Consider the following 26579-nt stretch of genomic DNA (forward strand, 5'->3'; position numbering starts at 1 on the left):
CATTAAAAAACGGCTCATCATATATGCTAGAATGATGGTGGGGCAGGGGGCGGAATGAAGGTATAAACTGTCATATATCTGAAAACATGGCTGGTTAAGGGCAACCAGTCCTAAGTACATAACTCCCCTGGTCTATAATGCCAGAGCAGTCTGAACTTTTCATGAGTGACACAATATATCCAGGCCCCATCTGCCTATGTTCCTAGATGGGAGAGCAGAAAGAGCCATGGAGGCAGGAGGGAAGGGGGGGGGGCGTAGCTTTTTTCTGTAAATGTTGCCAGATGCGTATAAATGGTGAGATCAGGGCTCCTCATGCATGCAAGTATTTCACAGCATCTACATGTTAGCAGCATCAAAATGCTAGCCCATGTTCTTCCCCCATTTTAATCTGGAATTACAAGCTCCAAGAATACTGTTGCAAACTAGCTAGCTGAATGATCCGTTTGCCAGTCTGGAGGCTCCCTGAAACATGAACAATGTTAACATAGGTTGTGTACACACTAAACCTTTTTCTAGAAAAAGAGGTGCTAGAACTCACCATGGAACACCTCCCTCATTCACTTAGAATGGCAATGGCACCCACCTAAGAGGTGCCGGAACTGAGTTCTGGCTGAAGAAAAGCCCTGCCTTTATTGCACATTCACATAGAAAGCTCAGGACAAGTGGAAAACCCATGCTTTCTAGGCATAGGACATGTGGAAGTGTGGGCTTATCCATGCTTCCTCTTGTCCCACCGCTTTCCAACCCAGAAAACTGCTCTTTAGTGCTCAATTGAAGCAAAGAGCAATTTGGGTTTTCTATGGATTGATGTTTGCTATGATTTAGAGCTAAAGAGTAGGTTTTCCATGGGAAAGGAGAGGGGCAAGTGGAAAACTGCTTGGACCTGTGCATTTTAGGCATGGGACAAGTGGAAATGTGGATGAGCCCTCAATCAGCTGGGTTCATACCAAACAGCGACAGAAGGCATTAAAAGCTCTATCCAAACAAATTGCATGATTTTCCTTAAATCTCACTGCAGATTTTTTTGGGCTGGAAATGTATTCAGTGAAATTTATGACATTACAAGATAGGATCCTATCTCTAGAACAAAAAAACAACAACATATAAACTCTCCTAAATATACAATAAAACAGGGTTTAAATACATTAACCCCCCAAACTGGCTTATTCCTAATTTCTAAAAGCCAGACCAAGCAGCTGGTTCTTAAATAATTCTGAAAGATACTCAGTCAAAGAAAGTGTTTCCAAGTAGAGTAGTGGGATTTTGTAACTGTATAGGTAGCCACCAAGAGATCCCCCTCGGTTTGAGGATACATGACACCTTTGATGCACAACCATTTACATTTCCTTGGAATTGTAAACCTTCGTAGTTTAGTGTAATTTGATGAATGTACAGAGGACAGACTTTGCCTTTGCCTGCACTTGCCAAAAGAAAAAGGGAAAACGCAAGGGGAGAACAAATGCAAAATGGTCCAGAGCAAGCTGCTTCCCAGCAGACTGGGGTATTTCAGGAGCAGACAGTAGAGGAAGCTTACAAGCGAGTCATTCTCTCCACAGCCCAAACGAAAACTTGATAAATTTCACCTCTTTCTTCTCTAGCCACAAGTGCCATGCTAAGCTAAACACACTATGGAGGAATTGAATTGCTAATGAACTCCAGCTGGGATATCAAGTTTACACACTGTGGTTGCTGCAAGGGTGGGTTGTTTCAGAAGGGTGAGGTTTTTGAGGGTTGTTGTTTTTTTGTTCCTTTGCCATTATTCCACCTTTTATTCAGCTGCTGGGAAATCATTCCTGCCCCCCAAAACCACCATGGAATGCCAATGTAACATGAGTCTGCCCCTCGGCTGGTTTGTGGTCTCTCAGCCTCAGAGCCATCCTTGCAAAGTTGCCTCCCCACTCCTTATCTCACATGTTGTAAAGCTTGTAGAAGGCAGCTTCCATCCACGACCACAACTTTTCTACTAGTTTGCCGGGGGTGGTGGTGGTAGTCGTCAGTTGTGGGAGATTCCCTTTGTTGCCTCTGAATCATAAAGGTCTGGGGCTGCAGATTAGTCAGAGAAAGCCAGACCACTAGCCAGATGGCTGGAGGCTGAGGTAGAGTGGATAAAGCTTGGGTAACTGGCTATGACCTCTCTCTCTCCCGCGTATTGTGCTGCCACTTGGCAGGTGATAAAGCAGCAAGCACAATCAAATCAGTTCAATAATTTTTCAACAGCCTTTTTTACAACATCTAGAGGATGGTGGAGATGTCTCAAACGCACAACCGGGAGTTGACTTGTGCTTGATTTATGAGCCAAGTGGAGCTGTATCTAAAGTCAAGTCCTGGGGACGACAAAACAACAGATTGTGGCTGCTTTTCAAATCACACTTCAAAAGCCATAAGGTTAGCGGCTGCCACACAACTATCTTGACATGCGACTATTTAAACATTAAATAGCTAGCAGTTGCTGAGAACTGTCTCTGGATTCCAGGGACAAGCATTCACTTGATCTGTTGAGATATACCCGGCGGTGGAAGGTGATGAGTCTACTGGGTTTCTCTCTCTTTAAAAGGTTAGCAAGGGCAATAAGCCCCCTTAATTATAGACATTGTATCAGGAAGCAAGTGAAGTTCGGTGCTAGGATCTGAAGGAAGCATTTTAAAGGAGGGGAGTGGGAAAGGAGCACAAGTTCTTGTATTTGCATTAGAAATGCCTCTCTATCCAGCACATGAACAAAAACCCTGCAAGATGAATTGTACTTGCCACATTGCGTAATATATGGTTGTGTTAATATCTTCCTTTGTATTGACCTCGGCAACTTTTGACCTCTTTCCACAGTGCTTATGGGCATTTTACTATTATTATTTAGATGTGAGCTATCCTTTTAGGTAGGGAAAAAGGGGGAGAAGAAGGAGGAGGGATGTTTAGTTTGTAATTTTCCCTTTTCAATTAAAAGAAGAAAATAGAAACACCCGACTATCCTTTGCAAACTTTTACAAAACTCCAGCACTGCCTTTTGAGTTTAAATGCCAAAGATATAACCTGGGGCATTCTGAAAGCAAAGAACGTGCTTTACAACTGAGCGAGTTATGCCATGTCCCCAGCTATGATTCCTCTTAAATGGCAAAATACACCCACAACCCTCTTTGAAACTGATTTATACTAATAACTCAATTTACATTAAGTTAATGCATTAATTTACGTTAATTTACGTTAAGTTAATTTACATTAACTTAAAGCTGTCAATTACATTTTTTTTCATAGGGTTGATACCATGTGAGGAGAATAGATAAGGCTATGATTTTTATTGAACTAATTATCTCTAGAATGTGAGTGAGGAACCATATCAGCCACATTTGGGAGACAAGTCAGTTTAAGCCAGAAACATTTGTATCATAGAAATTCTATATGCAACACAACTAGACTTGCTTAAATTATATATTATAGTGTAACAGAAGGGAAGGGGTGGTGGCAAAGATCCTGGTTTTACTCTCTGCCTCCCTTCCGTTCACAACAGCCAGTCAAGGTCTCTCAAAGTGATCTCTTAAGTTGCCACCACATGCCCCTGAGCAACCTCCCACTATAGGAGAGAGTCACTTCCAGGGAACCAGCAGACCCTACACTTCTTGCACTTATCCAGAGATGTATTTATAGTGCCTGTACCATCACCCACTTGCTCCAAAGAGAAACTATTTAACATATTAACTCACATTCAGACATGAGGAAGACAGTGCTACTGCAGCTCAGGGGCACATGTTCCTAGAAAGGCACCTCCACCACCACCCCAACGCTCTTTGGGACACCACTTTGCCCTCCCTTACCCAGGGAATCAAGGTGTGTCAGGGTTACTGAAACTTAACTGGTGAAGCTCCCCTCCTCTCCCAAACATTGAGACTGCAATCCTGTATGCATTACCCGAGAATATGTCTAATTGGATACAGTGGGACTTACTGCTGAGTAAACTTGCATAGGATTGGGCAGTAAGTGATAGGGAAGTTTCAGGAGCAGTGGGGCAGGAGTATAAGTGGGACACAGATTCCTACAGATTCTGAATCATAAACCAGTATCCCCTTTCAGTGGGTAGAGGCAGGGAGGAGGAAGAAGAGAATTGCCCCATAAACAACAGAACCTGTTGTTGCCCAGTGTTGCTCAGGTCAAGACAGTCCATTCCATCCTGCTCCATTTTTACCTGCTTCTTCTACCATCACCCCTGTTGCCAGAAAGGGGAAGAGGAAGAAGAGGAAAAGATCCTGTCTGACTTGCCAGGGAGTAGTGGGGAGAAATAAGTCCTGGGCCCCCAAGGAAGGAACTGTTGCCACCTCAGCTGCTGGCTTTGTCTAGTGGAGACACGTGTGGGGTCCCTAGAAAGGGCTCCTGAACCCTTAAGCCCACAGCTCTGACTTCATTCATTAGGGTGATTTAGAGCAGCCAAGCTACATTAGCACATTTCACAGAAATTGTGAGGGAGAGGGGCTCACATATAGGCTTATGGCATTTCTCCTAGAGCACATGCAAACTTTTTTTAAAAAATTAAGAATCCAGGCCCTCTGGTAGTGTGGCAAATGCTGCCTCCTCAAATTCACCACCCTGGAGTGAATCAAATTCCCATTTTCCCTCCCATAAATGCATCACTGCACTTAACAGGAACGCCTGTTCAGTCCCAACTCAAGTAGTATGTGCCCGGCAACTTGGCACATGGAAAATTACAATAACACACCCAAGACTCCAACAGCCAAATTATGTGAAGTTTATTTTTATTAATAATAATAAAGGAAGAAGAGGACAACTGGAAGAAAGCAAAACGCTGTGTCAAAAAAATAAATTACAAGAACCTTTTTAGTTCAAGCCTAACTATCCTAACATTTACTATTGCCAACAGGCTTCTGGTCTCCTAATGAGCAAAACAGGATAGATAGGAATATATGAAGCTGCCTTACACCGAGTCAGACCATTGGTCCATCTAGCTCAGTGTCTACACTGAGATGCCAGGGATTGAACCTGGGACCTTCAGCTTGCAAGGCAGATGCCCCACCAGTGAGCTACAGTCAGATGCAGGTTTTCTGATGGTCAGTGAAGGACAAAGCTATATGGCCACAGCCCATTTTTAAGGGTTTGGTACTTATGTTGGTTTTAACTGCCTGCTGTTTCCTCCCAATCACAAGTCCTCTAAAGTTTGCCAGTTGAGGAGCTGGAGAAGATTGCCAGCACTGGTGAAAATGGCTACTAGATTTCTTTCTCTGCTGCAGTTGATTAGCAAACTGTTGATTTGAGAAGAGGTGTGACTTCTTCACTAAAGAAGAATTGCAGGCAGGAGACCAGGCTTTGCTATATGCACAACCTAAAGAGGGTTGTGCATGTGCAGCAAGCTCATTTTAAGACATAGCTGTTCACTGCCATTTATCAGTTATTTGCTAACTAGCTATTAACCTTTTTTCTCTGTGTGCTATCTAATAGCAATAAATCAAATTAATGAAGCAAATCACTATTATATGGATTGATTTAAAAAATGATCAATAGTGAGATATGGTAGCTCCAAGGAAATTTGAACTGGAGGAGCATGGAACTGCACCTTCTCCAGTCTTTGCTGCCATCCATAAGGAGCTCAGAAGTTAAAATAGATGGGAGAAGTTTTATTCACAAATGACATGCATTTATAGAAACTTCCCAAAGGGGAGAGATGTTGGAGAAAGCAGAACATACCGTATTTTTTGCTCTATAAGACTCACTTTTTTCCCTCCTAAAAAGTAAGGGGAAATGTGTGTGCGTCTTATGGAGAGAATGCAGGCTGCACAGCTATCCCAGAAGCCAGAACAGCAAGAGGGATTGCTGCTTTCACTGTGCAGTGATCCCTCTTGCTGTTCTGGCTTCTGAGATTCAGAATATTTTTTTTGTTTTGTTTTCCTCCTCCAAAAACTAGGTGTGTCTTGTGGTTTGGTGCGTCTTATGGAGCGAAAAATACAGTAATTGTTGCCCACACTAGGACTGTGGCTGGATACTATAAAATTAATTTTAGCCCTATCTTATGCTCCCTTCTTTTACTCTTCACTGCACACAAGGTCATTTGCTACTGAATCCATTGCTTTCTTTTCCCACTCACATCTCTGTATTTCCTGCCATGTTGCTCCTTTATACATGGAATAGAACTCCCTTAAACTACTCTGCAGCACGTGTCTCCTTCCATCTTTAAGTCCCTTTGTCTAGACTGACTTGTCATGCGTGGGTGTGGGAAGCAAGGCCAAAAATTGTTGTATGGGGGTGGGGGGGAGCAAGACTGGGCTTTGGAAAGGAGGGACAAGACTCCGGCAGAGTCCAAGAGCCCTCCCACCACCTCCCCAAAGCTTTGGGAAGGCAGAGTGAGGGCTGGGGGGGGGGGTGTCAAATGTTGCTGAGGGCTGCCAAAAAAGGCATTGGCCCTTGGGATGCATGTTGGATCACCCTGACATAGAACTTTGCCATCAGCAATTTCCCACACTACCCTAACCTCCCTTGACTAGCACTTCCAGTAATACTTTGTCCCCACTAATTCATCACTCACCAATGCCTTCCCCAACCTCTAAATCAGTGGTGGGGAACATGATCCTCCAGATTTGGACTCCCCACTCCTGTTGAACCCATCCAGCATGGTCAATGGTGATACACAGCATTAGACATCCGTGTGTTTGGTGAATGCATGGAAGTAAGAGTGACACTATGTTTAGGTGCGCACCAACATGTTAATCTGATTTCCCCCATACAAGTTACTGAAGTTTTATGCTTGTTTTTTAAAAAATAAAAATCCATCCCATAAGCCATCCCCCTTCAGCATATTTGCAATTTTGATAGGGTTGGCCTGGAATATTAACTGAAGGAATCCGTGCCACCCCAGACAACCTCTTTTCCTATTTGAAGGCCCTGTTAATACTTGTTGTCAGGACATCCAGATTGGTTATTGCTGTTTCTCATAAGACTCATCCTTTAGCTTCTCCATGTTTTGTTTTTAAAAGCCCACACAGATTCATAACAACAATGCTTTGCTGCAATGTCACATTTCATTAGGCATGTTGTGGTTTGCATTCAGCTTCTGAGAATGCGGTTGGTGAGCAAAACTGCAGGATTCCAGCTCCTCTGGTGTACTGCAGAAGTCTCTAAGGGAAAGAACTGAGGCCTACAAAGGACTTGTAGACAAATTAGATTGTGGGGTTCAGTGTCTTGTGGTTTTGAATGCAGACAAAGCATGGGGTAGCAAATCTTTTGCTATGCCATAGTGTGCACAAGCCATTATGAGTGTTTATCATGTTGATTCTACTAAAAAGCAGCTGTGCATTATACTTCAAATTAGAAAAGAAAATCCATTTTTATTGTGTTTGTGGAACAGCAGAAACAATATGAGCCACTGCAGTGTTTCGCTAGGAACCATTTATTGTGACAAAAATTATTGAAAGATTCAAAATCGTCAACAGGTACAGTTGGAATAATCAAGCACTTAGTTTATTTTTCAGCCTAGCTCATTCAGTGTGTACTTTAGATGAGAATCTAGCAACTAACCAATAGTGCCATCAGGGCAGGACTTTGGGGAAGAAGTCCAGGACTCAGCAGAGCAAGCATGAAGCTATGATATTTTGAAGCAAGCAAGGTAATTCACAGACCATTAAAAGTGAGCCAGTCTACTGTTACCTAATGGCACTGCTTTGACCAACTATTGTCTGAAAGCAGTATATATATTATTTGAATCCTTGAACTCAGTAGTGCTTACCTGAAGCTCCTGCCATAAAGCACTAGTGCTGAAAACTAAAGCAAGACACACTAGATTTGATATACGGAGAGGTAGCCAGTGTAGTATCTTTCAGATGTTGTTGGACTACAACTTCCATCAGCCCCAGCCAGCATGACCAATGGTGAGATGTGATCTGGGCTGTAGCCCAGCAACCTCTGGAGATCATCACATTGGGCATCTCTATTGCCAAGGAAACTGCTTGCATGGCTACTTGTACTATTAGTAGCAGTGCTGGCAGAGGGTACACCTGCCAGAACCTTTTGAGTTTACTCACTGTGGGGAAGCAGGTGGTCTCATGCATTTCAGAGCCACACAATACGAAACTCTACATCATAAATGTATGAAGAAGCTTCATGCAGAGGGGAAGTTGAACCTGGTTTTCTTGGCCCACAAATACGAACAACTAGAAGGTCAAGTGTAAACTTGCAGTCTATGCCCAATTTCTTTTTTTCTTCCAGAAAGGCAAAACTGCTGGCTGCTTAGGTTCTTTTGAGTTCCTCCCAGGTGTCTGAGGAGCAAGGGGTTGCTACTTTTCTTTAAAATTACCACAACCACTACAAAACCCCAGAGAAAACACCTCAATCAATGAAGCGGCGCTGATGGGAATTTTGTTGAACTTGATGTGCACCTCAGATTAACATCTAGGGGGAGAATACCAACTCAAGGCTGTGTGGGTTTCCAAAGGAATGGTGACAAACTGAGCGCTTGACTGAACCAAGCAGACGGCTCTGCCGCTATTAGCAAGCTACTCTGGGCAATGATTTCAAATGAAAGTCTGTATTTTATTAATTATGAGTCTGCTTTGCTGCTGAACTCTTTAATGAGTTCCCCAGCTGTATCAATCCATAGCCATTAAGTCTAAATAGCTTGTGTGCGTGCACGGATAACAGTTAGGCTAAAATGCATTCATCACCCAGAAATTAAGCATGTAGGTTTACAAGAATGCACAGCTCATCAGCTGCACATGAAGCCATTTTTGCCTTGTGATAACATTTGTGAGGATTTAAACTTTCATTTTTGTAGAATAAGGAAAGCTTAGGACCCACACGGTTGTCAAGGAAAGGTTTGAGAATGTTAACTACAATGCTTGTGCTGCAGGCTAAGTTGGAGGAAGACACAGTGCCTTATTTTAAAGCAGAAAAACCGGCATCATTATGAGGTGGGGCTTGTGCATGGAGGAAGGGCATGCACATTCTAAGGACTGGGTGGGTGGGTAGGGGGGGAGAGTTCAGCTTTGTGCCAGTTGTATAACTGGTCTGAATATGACATAGAAGTAAGAAGGGTGAAGGGGTAAGGCTAATCCCCCATTTTCTTCTGGGAGAAAGCATGGTTACCACAAGCTGCCCTTTGAAAGACCCTTCAAAGGATAGAGTGGTCATCTTAATCTGCTGTATCTCCTATCGGAACATTGCAGGATAACTAATTCAAGAAAAGACAAAGATTAACATAGCATTAGGAGATAAGCCATTGCCAAATTCATGCTTAGCTTGGAAATGTGCATTTCTTACACTAAAAATAGCATTTTTGGTTCTGACTAGGGTTGGCTGGATCCGTCCATTTTCAATCCATGCCAGTTTCACATGTGTTCATTCATAGGTTTGTTCCTTCCCATTTCTGCATCAATCTGCAATTTTGAATTTTGTATTTAAATTAATATTTGAATATATATTTCCCCACTCAATCCCATGTATGCATTTCTAAACATATTTCATCCTAAAATATACATTTCAAAGCATTTCAGAATGTTTTTTGAGTTGCAAACTGTATCTCAAAACTTAGAGATATGCAAAGGACAACTCTGTTCCGATCCACACATTCATCTAGTGGGTGCAGTTTGCAGAAGAACTTGTAGAACTTGAATTCCTCCAACATTCTTATTTCTGACTAGAAAGCCTCTAAATCAAGCATGAGTGATACTTGTCCTAAATAAATCAATCACATCCTGCAGCTGATGATTAGAGAACATCCTATCTATGAACCACCTTACTCTTTTAGCTGTGCATCTCTTTCTTAGGTGGATACATAGCCCTCAAACCAAGACCAACAGTGCTTTTAGACAATGACAATAGTCATTCTCCACCTGGTGGGTTGAAAATGAATTACAGGATGGGAATTAAGAGTCAAGAGAGGATGTGGTGGCCTGACAAACCCATCAGGATTGTTAATTTCTACAAAGCAAGGTCCATCTGGTGACTCTGCTGGGTTCCTCCATCCTTCAAGCAGGTTGGCAGGAAATGCAAATAGCTAGCTCTATCACTGCTGGGTTTCAACTTAGTGCATTGCCAGTGGCTGTCAAGTAGATAAGATGAGAAAAGGAGCAAGGATCATTTGTATTGTTGCAAATGCTTCTAGTCTCATTTACAAACCCACCTATCCCAGCCAATTCTGCTAGTTTTATTGATAAATCCCTCAAACCTTAGGCTTTCTGCCTCTGTATTCACTTCTCTGGCAACTGCAGCATATGATTTTGGGTATTCATCTTTTCCCAATCACATAGACAAATTAGCAAGATCTACTTCCATACAGCTGAAGATTTATTCATCTGTGAAGCAACAAAGTCTGTTGATTTTGATGGACATGGTGAAATGCGTGGTTGTATTTACAAACAGTTTAGTACGAGAACAGGCAAAGTTGTTCATCTCAGAGATGGTGTTAGAAGACATTTAAAGCTTTTCTTGGCTTTGGCATATTTGTTTTACAGCTGAGATTTCAGCCAGAACAGCCATCAACCCAGGGCTCTTCTTGTGTGCAACACTTTTATAGTGATGCAGAGAATGAAACTCCCTTGTCCTAAACTTTTGCACACAGACTATACAACACCAACAGAATTGCTTTTACCATCGGATTTGTCAAGCAGGGAAATAAGTATCCTACATCTCCAGGGCCATCAGCCCAACCATTTCCACCAGTGGGTGATTCACTTAAGAAAATAAAGTAGCTAATTATTTAACAACCTCCCTGTAATCCTAGCAGCACTAATGGGTTCTGCTGTCTTACCGCTGCTCTCGTTTAAAGCTTGTAAAGCTAAGCAAGAGAGGCAGGAGGTTAAAAATATCACCTTCCAAGCAAAACAGCATCATGTTTGGATCTTCTCAGAGAAATTAAAGCAACAAAAGGGCCGTGAACTTGCTCGTAGTGTAACCAAGAGACACACTCCTCTCGCTGCTGTACGTGTCCATCTGGCAAAGACATACTTTCGATTTTAGCAAGAGCAATGACGAGTGGACAACAAGGGTGATGTGCACATGGCAAAGAGGCCGGAAGAAATGAAAGCTGCATGGCAAGCAACACATTCGTTCATCTTATGAATACTGTACATCTATTCATATCTGAAATTATACAACTGCTACTGGTGCATGCGCCTGCCGTACACAGCATGAAATTAAAATTCCTCCTCAGTATCACATTGCAAGCTAGAGTTGTTCCACAGAGCCGACAGAAAATGTATCCATTGGCTTCCTCAGCACCGGGATTGGAAGCCAGTGGGGTGAGGGAGACAGGTCTATCGCCTGAGGTAAAAATATTCCATTTCCAAAATAAATCCCGTAGAAATATTGCTGGCCTAGAGCATATCTCTTGGTATTAATTTCACAGTATGGATTCATGCATAACTTCCGCACTGCTCCCCTCCCTCCCTCCCTCCCTTCCTCCCTCCCTCCCTCCACGCTCACTCTTTTCCCTCTTATCTTTCCAGAACAAACACAATGTGAAAGCTAATTCTAGTAGCCTTCCAGCCCAGAGTCCACCCAATGTCAGTGGTCCTGCTGGAAATGTACTATGCAAGGGAAGTATGAAGAGAACAAAGGGACACTAACTGAAGGAACTGGGGACAAGTGAGGGCTTTTGTGTGCTTCATGCTGCAGTAGTTCAAATGGAGACATGTGCTGTGACACACTCTACACAAGGGTCTCTACATTCATTTTGATTAGGTTCAATTCAAACATTACCCCAGATACATAGTTGGTGCCAAGGACTCTATCTGAAGGCCTACCTCTCCGTATGGTTAGCTATTTATGTGTGGCAAACCAGGCCATGTATGCAAGCAAAGTTAGCTGAATAGGAAAGACTTAAGAACATAAACTGAAAGATGCTGGATCAGGCCAGTGGCCCATCTAGTCCAGCATCCCGTTCTCACAGTGGCCAGCCAGATGTCTATGGGAAATCTGCAAGCAGGACCTGAGTACAATAGCACTCTCTTGTGGTTTTCAGCAACTGGAATTCAGAAGCATACTGCCTCCATCAGTAGAAATAGAACATAGCCATCAATAGCTTTATCCCCCGTGAATTTGTGTAATCCTCTTTAATAACCATCTACTTCACCCATGTAGTTGGTCTAGCCCACATGGGCGGCAGTTCACCTGGAGTGGTACACCTGCAGTTATGTTAACCATGCTGAATTGGACCACAAACTACTTGACCCTCGTTTATTAGTTTTTTCAACCAAAAAAAGCCCCCTTTGTTGTAAAATCACTGCTATAGATCACTGTTCCATTTTTACAGATGAGGAACTGAGGCTGAAAAGATAATGACATGCCCAAGGCTATCTGGCTTTGGCACAATGTGAACCTCCTTCTCTGGCCTGACACAGTCTAGACGTTTGGAACTCCAAAATCTCATCAGCTGCAGCCAGCATGGCCAATGATCAGGGTGATGGAAGCTGTAGTTCAAAACTGTACTGCAGCTCCAGAAATGTAAAGGAAGTTACTGTATCTTATATCTCAGAGTATTTGGCCCACTTGGCCCAACAGAGTCAAATCTGGCTAACTGCGACTCTCCAGCTCTCAATGTAATTTATTATTATTATTCCATTTATACACTGCCGTATACCCAAGGGTCTCAGGGCAGTTCACAAACAAGACCACAACATATAAAATCAAACAAAAAACAATAACCTAATAAAAAAACCCAAAAAACAGCCACATTCTAAAAGGGCATTTGATGTCAATAAGATCAACCAAAGGCCTGGTTTAAAAAGGAACATTTTTGCCTGGTGCCTAAAGGTGTATAATGATGGTGGCAGGCAAACTAACTTGGGGAGAGCATTCCATAGATGGGGAGCCACTGCAGAGAAGGCCTGTTCTCATGTTGCCATCCTCTGAACCTCTCGATATCAATTTTAAACTAGGAATGACATTATCTTCATCATCTACATTTATATATTCACCCTATAACAGAGGTTCTCATGGCAGCTTACAAAGCAATAAATAATAAATGCAACATTAAAATACAGTATAAACCAATAAAACTATTAAAAAATTACCTAAACATTAAGGCACAATTTATAACAATTTAAAATTGAGAGGTCCAGAATGTGAAGCTTGTTGTTTAAAAGGCTTGGATGAATAGCTGCAGTGGTGTGCATGGTATTGTAGTCATACCAGTGTGACTGCTGCTTACCTGGATGGGTGGGGCAGCAGTGAAGCTGGGGCATGTAGTTCCATCATCAAAAACACTGTGGTTAACCAGACGCTTGTGCCGGTTCAGCTGTATGGTGGTGTGACTTTGCTGTCATCCCGCCCCAGTCCTGTCCAGGTAAGCAGCAGTGATATGTATGTCGGGAGAGTGGCTTTCTGGCTCCATCCCACATGTCCCACTACTGGCGAATAGAAAGGTGTTCACCTAGTGCTGAAAAGACCACACAGATGGCACCAGGTACACCTCTGGAAATATGATTCCATAGTTGGAGTGCCACTACTAAAGAAACCTCACCTCATTCGTCAGGGGAATCCAGAGCAGGGAAGAGATATCAAGGCTCAGATAGGCACATGTAGGAGAATACATTCTTTCAGCTAACCTTAAACATGTCTCAATCACTGAACTACACACCAGTCCTTAGTTCTTTGAATCTTAAGAATTCCTGGTTAAGTCTTAGGTGTTAGCCTAGGCTGCTTCATTATGTAGTATGATTATGTGCCTGAAACATGCCAGCAAATTAAAAATGTGCTGATTTGTGATTGCCGGTATTTGCCGAAAATCTAAAGTGATAAATGGCATAAGGTACAAAGAAAATGTGTTTGAGGCTTCCAGTAGAGCGCCAGGAAACCAATCCAGAAAGATGAGGCTAGAAATGAAATTGTCTCCCCTTGTGATTGAATTTTCTTTCCTAATGCTTAATTATTTTCACACATTAGAGCGACAGGTCTGTCAACTTGCAGAAAGTAGACTTTGAGGACCCCCATCATAGTCGGCTGAATTAGGCCTTAAGAGGAATCCCTGGTGAGTGAGAATTGAATCTACTTGAGAACTCAAAAGCATGCACTCTATGTTGTGCCATTTTGATTGATCTAATAACGGGCTTACGTTAATTTGGAAGTTGAAATCTTCTTGAGTAAAATATCTTTTTTTCTGATGGAGGAACTGAGACATCTGTGCACACCTTTTAAGTGTAAAAATATCTCAAAAATACTAGATGCTAGACAATCTGGTTTTAGCTAGTTCTGGCACCAGGAGCAGGAATGCTCAAATAAATGCCCGTGCCTCGTATAATGTGCTCCTTGTGGTGGGTAAAAACAGCCTCTTGGGGGGTCATGGTGGCCCTTGGGAACTTTGAAAGTGTTGAGAGGAGAGGTAAAAATTGAACCTCTGACCACAGCACCTTCCTTTCTTAGGAGAGCCTTAGACAAATTTGAGGATGGAAAGTGAACAGCTGCAGAGTTCTGGATTGCTCTGTGTAGAGTTTTTGCTCAGAGACAAACATCACTATATACCATTAAGCCACAGCTACAGTTATAGTGGCTTTTACCTACTGTTAGTAGGCTTTCTGCCTCAATGGTACTGGGTTAGAAAGAAAGAAATGGACAGTGCCTCTTTCTCCTCTTACTAGAGAAGGTTTCTAGATGCAGAACTTAGAATCAGTACAGTACTGTCAAACTGGACAAACCATCTTTGTGCCTTTAAGAGAATGAGGTGGGGGGGGGATCCATATTCATGTTAGGATTCACACTAGCAAGTCAAGATTGCACGAAAAGGATGAGATTGTGTATATGATCACATATGGATATGTAGCTGGGTGTTCTAATGCACACAATCACATAGAAAATGATTCACAAACAAACACAATAAATGGAAATCTGTGCAAGTGGAAGCTATGTATGTGTCACCTCTGAAATTACAGGATTTTTCCATGTAAAATGGAAACACAGGCCAAGTGAAATGTGGGGCAGAGCCAACCAGTGGAGGAATTACAAAATGGAATGGGGAAAAATAATTGTCCACCTGTACATACGACTTGTACCGGTTACAGCGTCCTTCTGTGTGGCCTGGCCTCTGTTGGGTTAGAAGCCATAAGCAGCTCCAAGAAAAGCTGTTTCAAGAGTGTTTCTGGCCCAGGTGAAAACAGAATTTGCCAACATTCTCATAAGGAAGGCTGTTGTACTGCTACAGCTTGCCCAGATTTATTCATTGTAGGTTTGAAAAAAGAGTCAAACTCACTAGTGTTGATTCAAACCATATTTTCTGAGTTCATACTAAAAGAACATTAGTGACCAGCAAAGGCGTTAACAAGGACAAGGTGCTACCTGTCTTGTATACAGTAAAATGGGAAAAGGAAAGCCACTCATTTTGTACTCCAAATATTTCATATCCCAATTCTATTTTGCAGATTTTGTAAAAACCATCTTCTAAGAGGCAAACATCTGAAAGGAGCGGGGAAGAAAGAAGATAATGTTCCACCTCTGTTTACAACAGTACAAATATACAGTACAATCCTTCTTCTCTATCTGCTTTGCAAATATATGGTTCATGCCCTGGTAATTTCTCACTCTGACTACTGCAGTCTTCTTCTCTTTGGTCTCCCATTTTCTCACCTCAGCCTCCTTGCTTCTGGGGGCTTTTTAGTACAGTGGTACCTCGGGTTAAGAACTTAATTCGTTCTGGAGGTCCGTTCTTAACCTGAAACTGTTTTTAACCTGAGGTACCAGTTTAGCTAATGGGGCCTCCCGCTGCCGCTGTGCCACCGCCACACAATTTCTGTTCTCATCCTGAAGCAAAGTTCTTAACCCGAGGTACTATTTCTGGGTTAGCGGAGTCTGTAACCTGAAGCATCTGTAACCCAAGGTACCACTGTATCCACTTTGCTGTTATTCTTTTGCTACACGTTCTTTTTATCCTGCTACTTTTTCTTTTCTTATTCATGCTTCCCTTCCTCTGGTGAACTACCCAGAGAACATTTTGTAAATTGGTGGCATGCAAATACCATAAATAGCAATGATGGAAGCACTTTATTGGATACTGCCCACCTCCATGGCAGAACTCCTGCCTCTACTCTCCATGAGCCACCTGCACCCTCCCCAAATCAGAGGAAACCCTGGAGCAAGGAGAAACGCAGAACAGATTTAGATGGTGCGCAGGGAGAGGAAGGTCCATTGTGCAGCCAACAGAGAATAAAGCATGGTAATCAAATAAATGCCCAACATATGACAGAAACTCTAGTGTAAAAAACCTTCCATTTCTGTAAGGCATATAGTTGGTGGTGATTTTAGTGAAGTTTATAGGGTTCTTTTCCTTGGTTTTTTTAAACAGCTGTTCTCATGGTTCTATCTTTTGTCTCTGGATGATCACTGGATCAGGGAAAACAGTGTATGAAGGAGAAGAATCATATTTCTGACACAGGAAAAAGGAACCGCTGCACATTTTCTTTATCTCTACAGTTGTGCTTCCATGCTGAATTAAAAAACCAAAAGAACCCACATAGAAACAATTCTCCTTTTCTAAAAAGGCTGAAATTTGTGTAAGGGTAGTGATGATTTGAGACAGGACAGAGAAGGGAAATACCCTGCTAGTTTGCAAAAAAAAAAACACAAAAAACCCTGCCACAAAACATGTCACATAGTGTGCAATGCTTAAGAATGTTAGCTTATTATATATGCAGAGAAACAGTGGGGAAAATCTATATTGTACTGTAAAACGATAGAGGATTAATCCCTCTAGGTAACAGAATCCCTCATAAATAGCAAATGGGGGAGATATCCATAGTATTATACTTTATCACACTTTCTGTCAAAATATCCCCCGCAGGGAGTCTTTCACATGATGATATCACCAGTAGAGTCTTACTCGAGGAAGATGATTTTTAACCAGACAGCAGAAAACCATCAATATATTTCTTAGTGAGATGAGTATGTAAGTAGACACCTTATAGTTATATCTAGTCGGTTATTCCTCTTCCTTATGGAGTGTAGCTACTTTATTTTTATGAGTCTATATACCACAGTACATACTACACCATTTATTGTTAATAATACAAGACTGACTTATATTGACATAGCACTTCCTATTCTTTATAGATTTAAAGGACTGAAATCAGTTAGCCCATAATGTGCTGCTACCCCAAGGGCAATAAGTGGCAGCTGTTTAAGCAAACAAGCTGCACAGAGCAGACGCTGGGAAGGGACTTCAGAGTGTCATCCTATGGAGTTGGAAAAGCACTTGATGCCATAAACATACCCTATGTACCCTTGGTGGGGGATGGGTGGGAAATTAGCTTAAAATATCAAAAAAGTGCCACCATGCAAGCAGAGATAGATTAAAAAGCATTCACCTGCACCAAAATACTAGGGGTGGACTGCCCTCTGTTGCAATTCTGCCAGCCTATCCCCTCCTCAAATGCCTGATGAGCTTGCACAGGTAATTCTAATTCCTTAAGGATCTGATTGCAGTCTGCCTTTCAGAAAGATAAATACTGTGCAGTCTTCTGATGGTTGCTAAGGCAATTTAAGTCTCTGAAAAAATGTAGGCAATCCTATGCTGAATAATAGGTCTAAATGTTTGAGGTCATACATGGAGTTCTTATGTACCCTTGGCCTGCACCTCATCAGTTTGCATTAGTGTAGCTACGTGATCACTTATTCCAGCACAGATAAGGCCTTGTCCTTTTGCCCCGAAACATTTCAAAGGAATACAACTTCATAGTGATTGCAGTTTCATTCATCTCCCATGTAACATATAAGAACTCAACCCAGCAAGACCAAATCACTGTATCTGAGCATTACTGAAAGTTCTAGATAAACTAGTTCCAGTGATTTAAATAAGAAACCAAATCTCCCTCCTATTCCCCCCCCCATTCTGAAGCACAGAGCCCTTATTTGAAAACAGATGACGCAAGTAGCTGGCATGCCCCATTAAGCTCAGCCATGGGTCTTTCTGCCTTGGTAAATTTGGCTTCGTGGCTGATCCTGCAAGGCACTCACCTGGAAGGGAGAGGGTCTGCTTATTATCTCTTCTGATTCCTTGATGCTCCAAATCAGTGACCCCTAACCTGTCACTCTGCATTTGCCCTAGATGCTTTACACATGGCAGGGTCAAAGCCATTACAATTGATCTCAGCCAAGTCCCCACACTTAATCTTTTCATTGCACTGCAGTGGGTTAAGCCTGCTTAAATTTTGAGGCAGTTGGGTGGGGGTGGGGTTTAAGCAAAATTTAAGCTTCTTTTTCCCCCACCACCATTACAGTGGCAATCTTCCAGAAATTATGAAATAGTAGCCACCTTTCACCTCTCCCAAATGCCCTTGGGAATAATGCTACAATTCATTTTGGTGATGTGTGTATATGAGAGAGAGAGTTCAGGCAGATCTTATCAGTGGCAGCAGCACACCATGTGACACCACTGGCTGGTGAGCATCAGTCCCCCACCCTCCTAAATGCCTCTGGGAATGACACTTAATAGTAAGTAAAGAACCCCTGGACGGTTAAGTTCAAACAAAGGTGACTATGGGGTGCGGCACTCATCTCACTTTTCAGGCCAAGGGAGCTGGCATTTGTCCACAGACAGCTTTCCGGCCAGCATAACTAAACCGCTTCTGGTGCAACGGTACACTGCGACAAGTGCCAGAGTGCACGGAAATGCTGTTTACCTTCCTGCTGCAGCAGTACCTATTTATCTACTTGCACTGGCGTGCTTTTGAACTGCTAGGTTGGCAGAAGCTGGGGCAGAGCAACTAGAGCTCACCCCGTTGCAGGGATTTGAACCACCGACCTTCCTAACAGCAAGTCCAAGAGGCTCAGTGGTTTAGACCACAGTGCCACCCTGGCTGGTGAGCATCAGTCCCTTGCCCTCCTAAATGCCTCTGGGAATGACACTTCATAAGAACAGAGGAAGAGTCTTTTGGATCAGAACAAAGCCCCATGTAGACCAGCATCCTGTGTTATCACAGTGGCCAACCAGCCACCTATAGGAAGCTCACAACCAGAAAGCACTCTCCCCATATGATTCTCAGCAACTGGTATACAGAGGCTTGAAGCCACTTAGAAGTAACTTGATTGTCCACTCAATCTGCTGTCCAGTTGCTAACTGCTGACAGCCAACTTCAAGAGTCTGCACTCCTTTCTTGTAGTTATCTTTAAACTGGATATCAAGAGGATGTCTTCAAATAGAGGGCTGTCCTCTGTAAAGCAAGACACACGGCTACTCTAAAACCAGTGGCCTTTCCCTATTACGGATTATATGTCTAATTTAACAGTTTAACCCTAATATCTGAAGTCCCATTGAACTTAATCACCTCTAAGCACAGTAAATATGCTAGGTCGCTTTTTTTGATCTCCTGTTCTTCACAAAAGCAACATGCCAGAGAAAGATAACCTTCAAGACTGTGGTCAGTTGGCCCCTAGAACTATGTGCTATGTGCTAAGGGGAAAGGATGTTATTTCAGTGAGAAATGCTGTAAAGAACAAACCTGTCATTCGAGCCACAGTTTTAGAACCACTTGCATTTTTGTGTCACCTTTCACACCCTGGATGTTTCTGCTTATGCGTGTGTGAAGGCTGCACAGATTCTACACAGGTAAACAGTCTGGGGCTTGGGCTTGTGTATACTCCTGGGGCTGTATCCTGACATGCTGTTGAAATGATCTATGGTATGCCCTTGCTTATACATCCCCAACTCCCCTCACTCTGTCAAGTGCATGACTTTGAGGACTATCCATTCCAGTCCTATAATTCAGCGATTTTGTGCACCACAGTAGTGTTGTCGTACAAGAAAACAGGAAAAGCAGCAACATATCCTTTAGAAGATCTGTATCATTACAACACTTCCCATTTTAATACTTCTCCCTCTCTCTCTGGCCCTCACACATATAGTGCCCCAAAAGCAGAGCCATGAGTTGATTTTCTGTAAGCAAGCCATCAGTTGGGTCCAGACAACCACTCTATGACCAATGTACTGTCACCTGAATGGGGGGTTTCGAGAATTACTAAGACATCAATCAAAACTGTGATCAATCTGATGGTACAAACTTACTCTGACAAGGCACTAGGGAAAGAGCTCACCATATCCTACAAATAGTGTTAATTATTTACATTCCTGGACTTTTTCAATTATCTCTCAAACAGCGAGGGATTGCATTCTGTTCTTCAGAGATATTGATTGCCCAGAGAAGAGAAGAAGAGCATTTAGCTCAGTGCACTGTTTCTGCAAGGGTTTATTGACATAGGAACATTATAGGAGATTCAAGGCTTGATCAGACCCTCCGTCATCCTAGCTTAGTATCATGCCTCATATTAAGTCTCTTGTGCTGGTAAAATCACATGCCATGGACTCTATGTGTCAGCAAGACTTGGAATATTCTGCTCATATAAGGATCTCTTCCCCAATCCATTTTTTTCTTATGTTTACTAATATATATTTTTTTTTGGGGGGGGGTAAATAAAACACATAGATAATTCCACATTTAGACCTCCATGGAGCTTGAAGGTTTCAAGTGTTCAGACTGTACAACCTCAAGCCAAAGTACTACCTAACTGGTCCTTAACTACATTCTACATCATAAAGTCCCAGAGCATTCTCACCTAGGTAAGTCTATCTGCCTGTGTTAAGAGAGCCAAAACCTGTCTCAGAGTGCAGAGATATCACACAAGACAGGTAGCACATGCAGAAGATGGGAAAAGGAGATCCAAAAGTATGGACGTTCCATGCTGTAGTGTTACAGAGCTCTCCTGGGCATATGCTTTTCTATTCAGTTTGATGGATCAATATAGACCTTCGTTGGACAGAAGTGCAATGCAAGATGATCAGTAATATAATGAAATGATCAATAACCACATCTCCCTGAACCAGATATGTACAGTTTTGGAAACAATGTATGAATGCTTCCCCAATGGTTCAGGATCAAAGTTGACTTGGGTTATACCCATTCAGGTTTAGAGCACCATATTTGTTTGGTTTCAAAGAGCTCACAACTCACAATGGAAGCTATGGTAACAAAGGTTCCTTTCACAAAGAGACACTTATGAGTCCCCCTTTATACACACAAGCACGCTTGTGTAATTTTACACCAGAATGCATAATTTATGAATGCTCAAAAGTTAACATTTCATACTTTCAGAAATGCCACCACAATCATTCTCTAGTGTAAAAAGGTCATGCCCCAAGAAGGATTGTCTTTATGCTGTTTCGCTTGAGGCAAAAATAGCAATCAGTAATTGATAATGCACATTTTAAAGAATGTATCTATTCAGAGGAGCATGAAAATACATTCCCGCCAGATCATTGGAATTACATAGTCACATATCCAGGTATCAGCATTCTAAGCAAAAATAGTTGTTTCTCCTGTTACATCCACTTAACCATATCCACAACTTTTTTTTAATCCCTTCCTACCTGGAATAGGCAGGAGGAAAGAGATTCTTGCCATCATTATGACACATTGGTTAGTTTTGTGGTTTCAATTTTTGATTTTAGTATCATTTGTACTTGTTTTAATTATGATATTTATGTAACCTATCCTAGGACCATTCAGTGAAGGGCAGGTGATAAGGAAGATTATTAATTAAATAGATTGCTTAATCAATCAAGCTCTAACTGCACAATCCTCTTCATGCTTGCTATGTTCAATAGGGCTTGCTTCCTAGTGTGTTTAGGACTGTAGCTTGTAGGTCATTTGCTAGCCATCTAAACCCTGTGAAAACTATCAGTGTGTTGATATTAACACAAGGTCCTGCAGGGTTAATCACAATGAATGCAATTCACACCAAAGAGCTCAATGTGCTCCTCTTGACAAGATGAAAAAGTGCCACTGAATCTGTTTCTTAAAACTACTCATTCTATCCTTAGAGAAGCACAGCTACTGGCCCTATGTGAAAATAGTGACAAATTTATCATTGGGTGTGGAACAGAGGTCAGGGAAGGAGCAGGCAACTAACTAACCTGACCATAACTCAGCTCTGTAGTCCATCTACAGTTTCAGATGTCCCCGATGGAGACAGGCAATATAGCATATATTTAAATTAATTCATTACAGATTTTTCTTATTAAAAAAATGTAACTCCAGTCCACCTTACATTGCCTGCTATCTTTGTTCCCAGGAGTGACTATAATAGACTTGGGTTTTGTTATATAATTAAATGCTAATACATGTAGCCTTTGCTTAGCACCATTTCTGTATTTGCTTCTGTTAATTAGGATGTGAACCTAAGAATCTCCCAATAGCATTTTAAACATGCTTCCAGGCTTCTTCTTTTTAAACATTGGTTTGGATAGCAAAATCTCAGGTCCCCTAGCATCTTCTACTGCAGCCACCTTCTTTAATATGCAATAAGATTCTCCAATATGTACACTTCTCACACATACCCGTTTCTTAGATGTGTGTCTATATTGCTCACTCCACAAGAGCTCCATCCCACCCTTTGGACCAAGTACTGGCACAGATGGATTGTTGACATGGCATTACGCTAACAAAAAAAACAATCAATTCATTAAAATAAAACCCATTATCCACATGCAAACCAACCCCCAAATACTGGGAATGTATTGCTTGTAATAGAACAGAAACACCACTGCTACTACTGCTATTTATCACCAATAATCTTCAGGGAAAGGGCTATAGCAGGCATAAAGTCTCAGGTTCAATCCCTGGCATCTCCAAGTTGGGGACAGGGAGAACCCTGTCTGAACTCTTGTAGAGTTGTTGCTAGACTGTGTATACCAGCCTTTGCCTACCTGGTACTCTCCAGATGTGTTGGACTACAACTCACATCAGGACTGGCTGGGGCTAATGGGTGCTGTGGTCCAAAACATATGGAAAGCAGATGTATACAACACTGAGCCAGATAATCTGACTCAGCATAATATAACTTCCTGAGTTCCCATACAGTGCTTCATCATGCCCCGGGCAGCATTCAAATGGTAGAGCTAGTCATGCTTATATATGAGGTTTATAGACCACTTTTGAGGTCATGTTCCCACCAAAGCAGTTTACAACAATAATCTGAACAACTTAAAACCACACTACGGGGTTGAAACAATCCACAGCACTTCAAAGAAACCACCGCACCTACTGAAAATAAGAATATGAAAGACAAATGGCAGAGGAGGGGGGCAAAATCAACCAAAAGCCTGAGCAAAAATATATAATTTTAAATGGTGGCAAAGCCTCATAGGGGTTGCGACAGGTCTTACCGGGAAGGGAAGGGAAGGGAGTTTCATAGCTTGTAACAAGAATGGTTTGTCTTGGGTTGCTGCATATTGCATTCAGGGCAAATGCAGCAGCATCAAGAGAATGATGGATTCAATTTCTGGGCACAGGTACTTATAGGAGAATGTGTTTCATCAGACACAGGTCCTGAGCCATATAGAGCTTGGCATGTTAGCAGAAGGACCTTGAACTTGGCCTGGTAGCATATAGATAGCCATTAAAACACTTTCAGAACTGGGGAACATGTACCTAGTAGCCTGTTGTTGTTGTTGTTGTTGTTGGCACCCACCAATCTCGAGAGACAACTGAGTGCACCTCTGGGGGTGAAGTCAAACCACTGCATTAGCAGCCCTGAAGTGACCTCTCTAGGGTGCAAGCCTAGCTAGTGTGTATGGAGGTCCTGGGCTGCCCAGAGAACAAGACCCCACTCTTGGCCTCAGTCCAAAGGAAAGGAAAGCAATATGGCATCAGCTTGGCTGCAGGAGTTGCTGGAAGGAGGCATACAAGATGCCATCCAATTGTCTCTGCATTTTCTACTGCCTGTAGCTTCCAGACCAACCTCAAAGGAAGTATTCATAGAGCACACTGAAATAGTTCAGTCTTGAGGGTCATATTTTACCAGTCTCCAGGAGCACACCGTCTTCTGGATCCCCCAGCTAAGGAAGTAGGTCAGCTGCCCAGTCCAAACCTCATTAGGAAGTAGTCCTAGATGTCTCCGCACACAGTCGTTACTCCAAACACCCACACATAAATAATGTATTACATAAAGCAATTCTGCAATCTAATGTGGAATTAGGCATATGTAAGTCCACCGATTCAGCACCTAATTCTGTATACAATCAGGCCCCGATAACTGTGACACTGAACTGAGCATCTCCCAAAGGAAATGATAAATTACCTGTTAAGTTTCATAAAGCACCTATTTTTAAAAAATTGCATTCCCTTAATGTGTCTCCAAAACATTTAGGATACCCAGTTTAGAAAAGCTAAACTGTCTGTTTTACTCTCTTTGCCATGCTGAAGTGTACACATATATAATTTAATATAATATGCCAAGCATGGACTCTCGTTCGCATTTCTTACCAGAAATGTATGGATTGCTTTTCATTTTGAACACCTGGGAGCTAATTAAATTCCACACATGAACCTTGGCTTCTCACTACTAGACCAGATGATTGGCCCATTAGGATTGGTATATTTTTAGGCAGATTGTAAATGAAAATAAATAATAATTGGCATCCCATCTTTGATACTTCGAAGAAAATGAATAAATCACTATGCAAACTGCACAATTCACGTAGAATATGAATAATCAGTGAATGAGCTGCACCATGGCACCAAGGGAGGGTCTTCTCCTGCTCAATGCAATCAGCACTGAATTACATTGTATAGCACGGAGTCCCTTGTCTACCCTCCTCATCTTAATCTATTTATTTTGGACAGTCCTCAACAGAATCCTTAGAGGCTAGATGTATTACAATGAAGAAATCAAAATGTAGGCTTGCTGTTCTCCAAAGCACTAAATTATTTTTCCACCTAGATTAAAGCAATAGAGAATAGGTGTTGAATGGCCATGTTTGTCACTTAACACAAACTGGCATCAAAACTACCCAAATGACATTTTCCAGCCAAGAGCAGCTCAATAATACCTCATCCCACTCCTAAGGATTATGGACCAACCTCAACAGCATTTTGGTGACCGTATCAGGTGCAAGCAATGAGCCCAAATTATATATCACCCTCTCATAAAATATCAGGGTGAGATCTAATCTATCTATCATCTATCTATCTATCTATCTATCTATCTATCTATCTATCTATCTTCTATCTATCTATCATCTATCCAACCATCCACATGCAGGAACCATTGCTAAACCACTGCTCTGTAATAAGAAAGGATAGAATAATGCCACGGTGCAGAAGAGCCAGTGTGGTGTAGTGGTTAAGAGCAGTAGACTCGTAATCTGGTGAACCGGGTTCGTGTCTCCGCTCCTCCACATGCAGCTGCTGGGTGACCTTGGGCTAGTCACACTTCTTTGAAGTCTCTCAGCCCCACTCACCTTACAGAGTGTTTGTTGTGGGGGATGAAGGGAAGGGAGAATGTTAGCTGCTTTGAGACTCCTTCGGGTAGTGATATAGCGGGATATCAAATCTAAATCTAAAAGATGGACAGCTCAGGATGGATAGAGCAGCTGGAAACTGCCACAAAGATGGCCATTCACACTGCAGCAGCTGAAACCCAATCAAGTTTAAAATCTAAGAGCTATTATATTATTCCTATAATACATCATATTGCACATAAGCTGGGATGTACATGTGACATGCCAGCAAACTTTCCATAATTATATGGATCTTTTCTAAAAGGATCTTGCTAACAAGAGCACTGTAGCAAGTGATGATAATAATAGTGGGACAAGGCTGTGGGACAATACCCACAGCCGTGCACAAGCCATACCTGGATATGCTAAGCCATTCCATAATTGTCAGTGTGCCCTACATCTGATCCTCATATACACATGTGTCTTACCCCTTCATAAGACATAAGTTATTGTTCAGGGATCATTTACTTGCAGGACCAATCTTGGGACGAACAAACTGGAACTTCTGAAGCAGCTCTGATTACGGTACCTACTACTTTACATTTCTTTCTTCCCCCTTACCACTTCAACAAATGGAAAAATAAAAAATAAAACAGACTGAAGAGAATGAAAACAAAATGTAGACAGAGAGTGGGAAATTATAAACAGACATTTATGACCTCACCAGCATTTTCGTCTGAGGAAATTTGCTTAGCTTTTAATTCAGAGCAAGCAACATTCAGAATATTTTCCACAAAATGCAGCAAGAGTACAATTTGGGGTAGATCACTATAGTACTATGTAAATAAGCAATGACCCATACACTAAAACAGAAGAAGGATCTGTAAACTCTGTGCAACTGCTGTAGCTTTCTGAGTTTATTTATAGACTGATGCGTTAAGGATGCCTTGGGCTACAGCTGCACCTTCATGACACATCCTCCCACTACACATATGGTCAATTTTCAGTATTATGAGCAATAAGAGAACCCCAGTAATTATTGCATTGGCTAAACTGCAGCAGCTTCCTAGTCAACTAAAAAGGAGCAACAATTACAGCACATATATTGTACATGTAAGGGAGATAGTTATGTGATTCTGTTTACAAAGAGAGAAAATAAGTCACCAGAAGCACAGCTGTGCTGGCAGTCTATGTCTGTGTTCAAAATAGGAAAGAATAGTTGTGCAGATGTGGGTGATGGGGCAGCCAGGGTAGGACCATCAATTTAAAAGGAAAATAATCAAGCACAATACAAAAGCCGTTAAGTCGGGGAAGGCAAAGCCATCCATCCTGGTTAAATTAACATGCTACCCGTTCCTAAAATAACTCATTGCTTATTTTAAAAAAATAATTTACACAG

The 26579-nt window shown here is 42.0% G+C and overlaps 1 protein-coding gene across 6 annotated transcripts in view; it reads right to left on the reverse strand.

Annotated features, from left to right (window-relative positions):
• PLXNA2 (plexin A2) overlaps window positions 1-26579 on the reverse strand; it is a 397866-nt gene that overhangs the window by 272629 nt on the left and 98658 nt on the right. The window contains exon 4 of one of the 6 annotated variants that reach the window (XM_053393451.1): window positions 1939-2324. The exons of the other annotated variants lie outside the window; for them this stretch is intronic. Coding sequence (XP_053249426.1) covers window positions 2289-2324 — 36 coding nt within the window. The 3' untranslated portion in view covers window positions 1939-2288. Of the gene's footprint in view, window positions 1-1938; window positions 2325-26579 lie in introns of those variants that run through there. 6 annotated transcript variants of the gene reach the window in all.

This window comes from Podarcis raffonei, chromosome 6, assembly GCF_027172205.1.
Source record: "Podarcis raffonei isolate rPodRaf1 chromosome 6, rPodRaf1.pri, whole genome shotgun sequence".
Taxonomy (NCBI): Eukaryota; Metazoa; Chordata; class Lepidosauria; order Squamata; family Lacertidae; genus Podarcis; species Podarcis raffonei.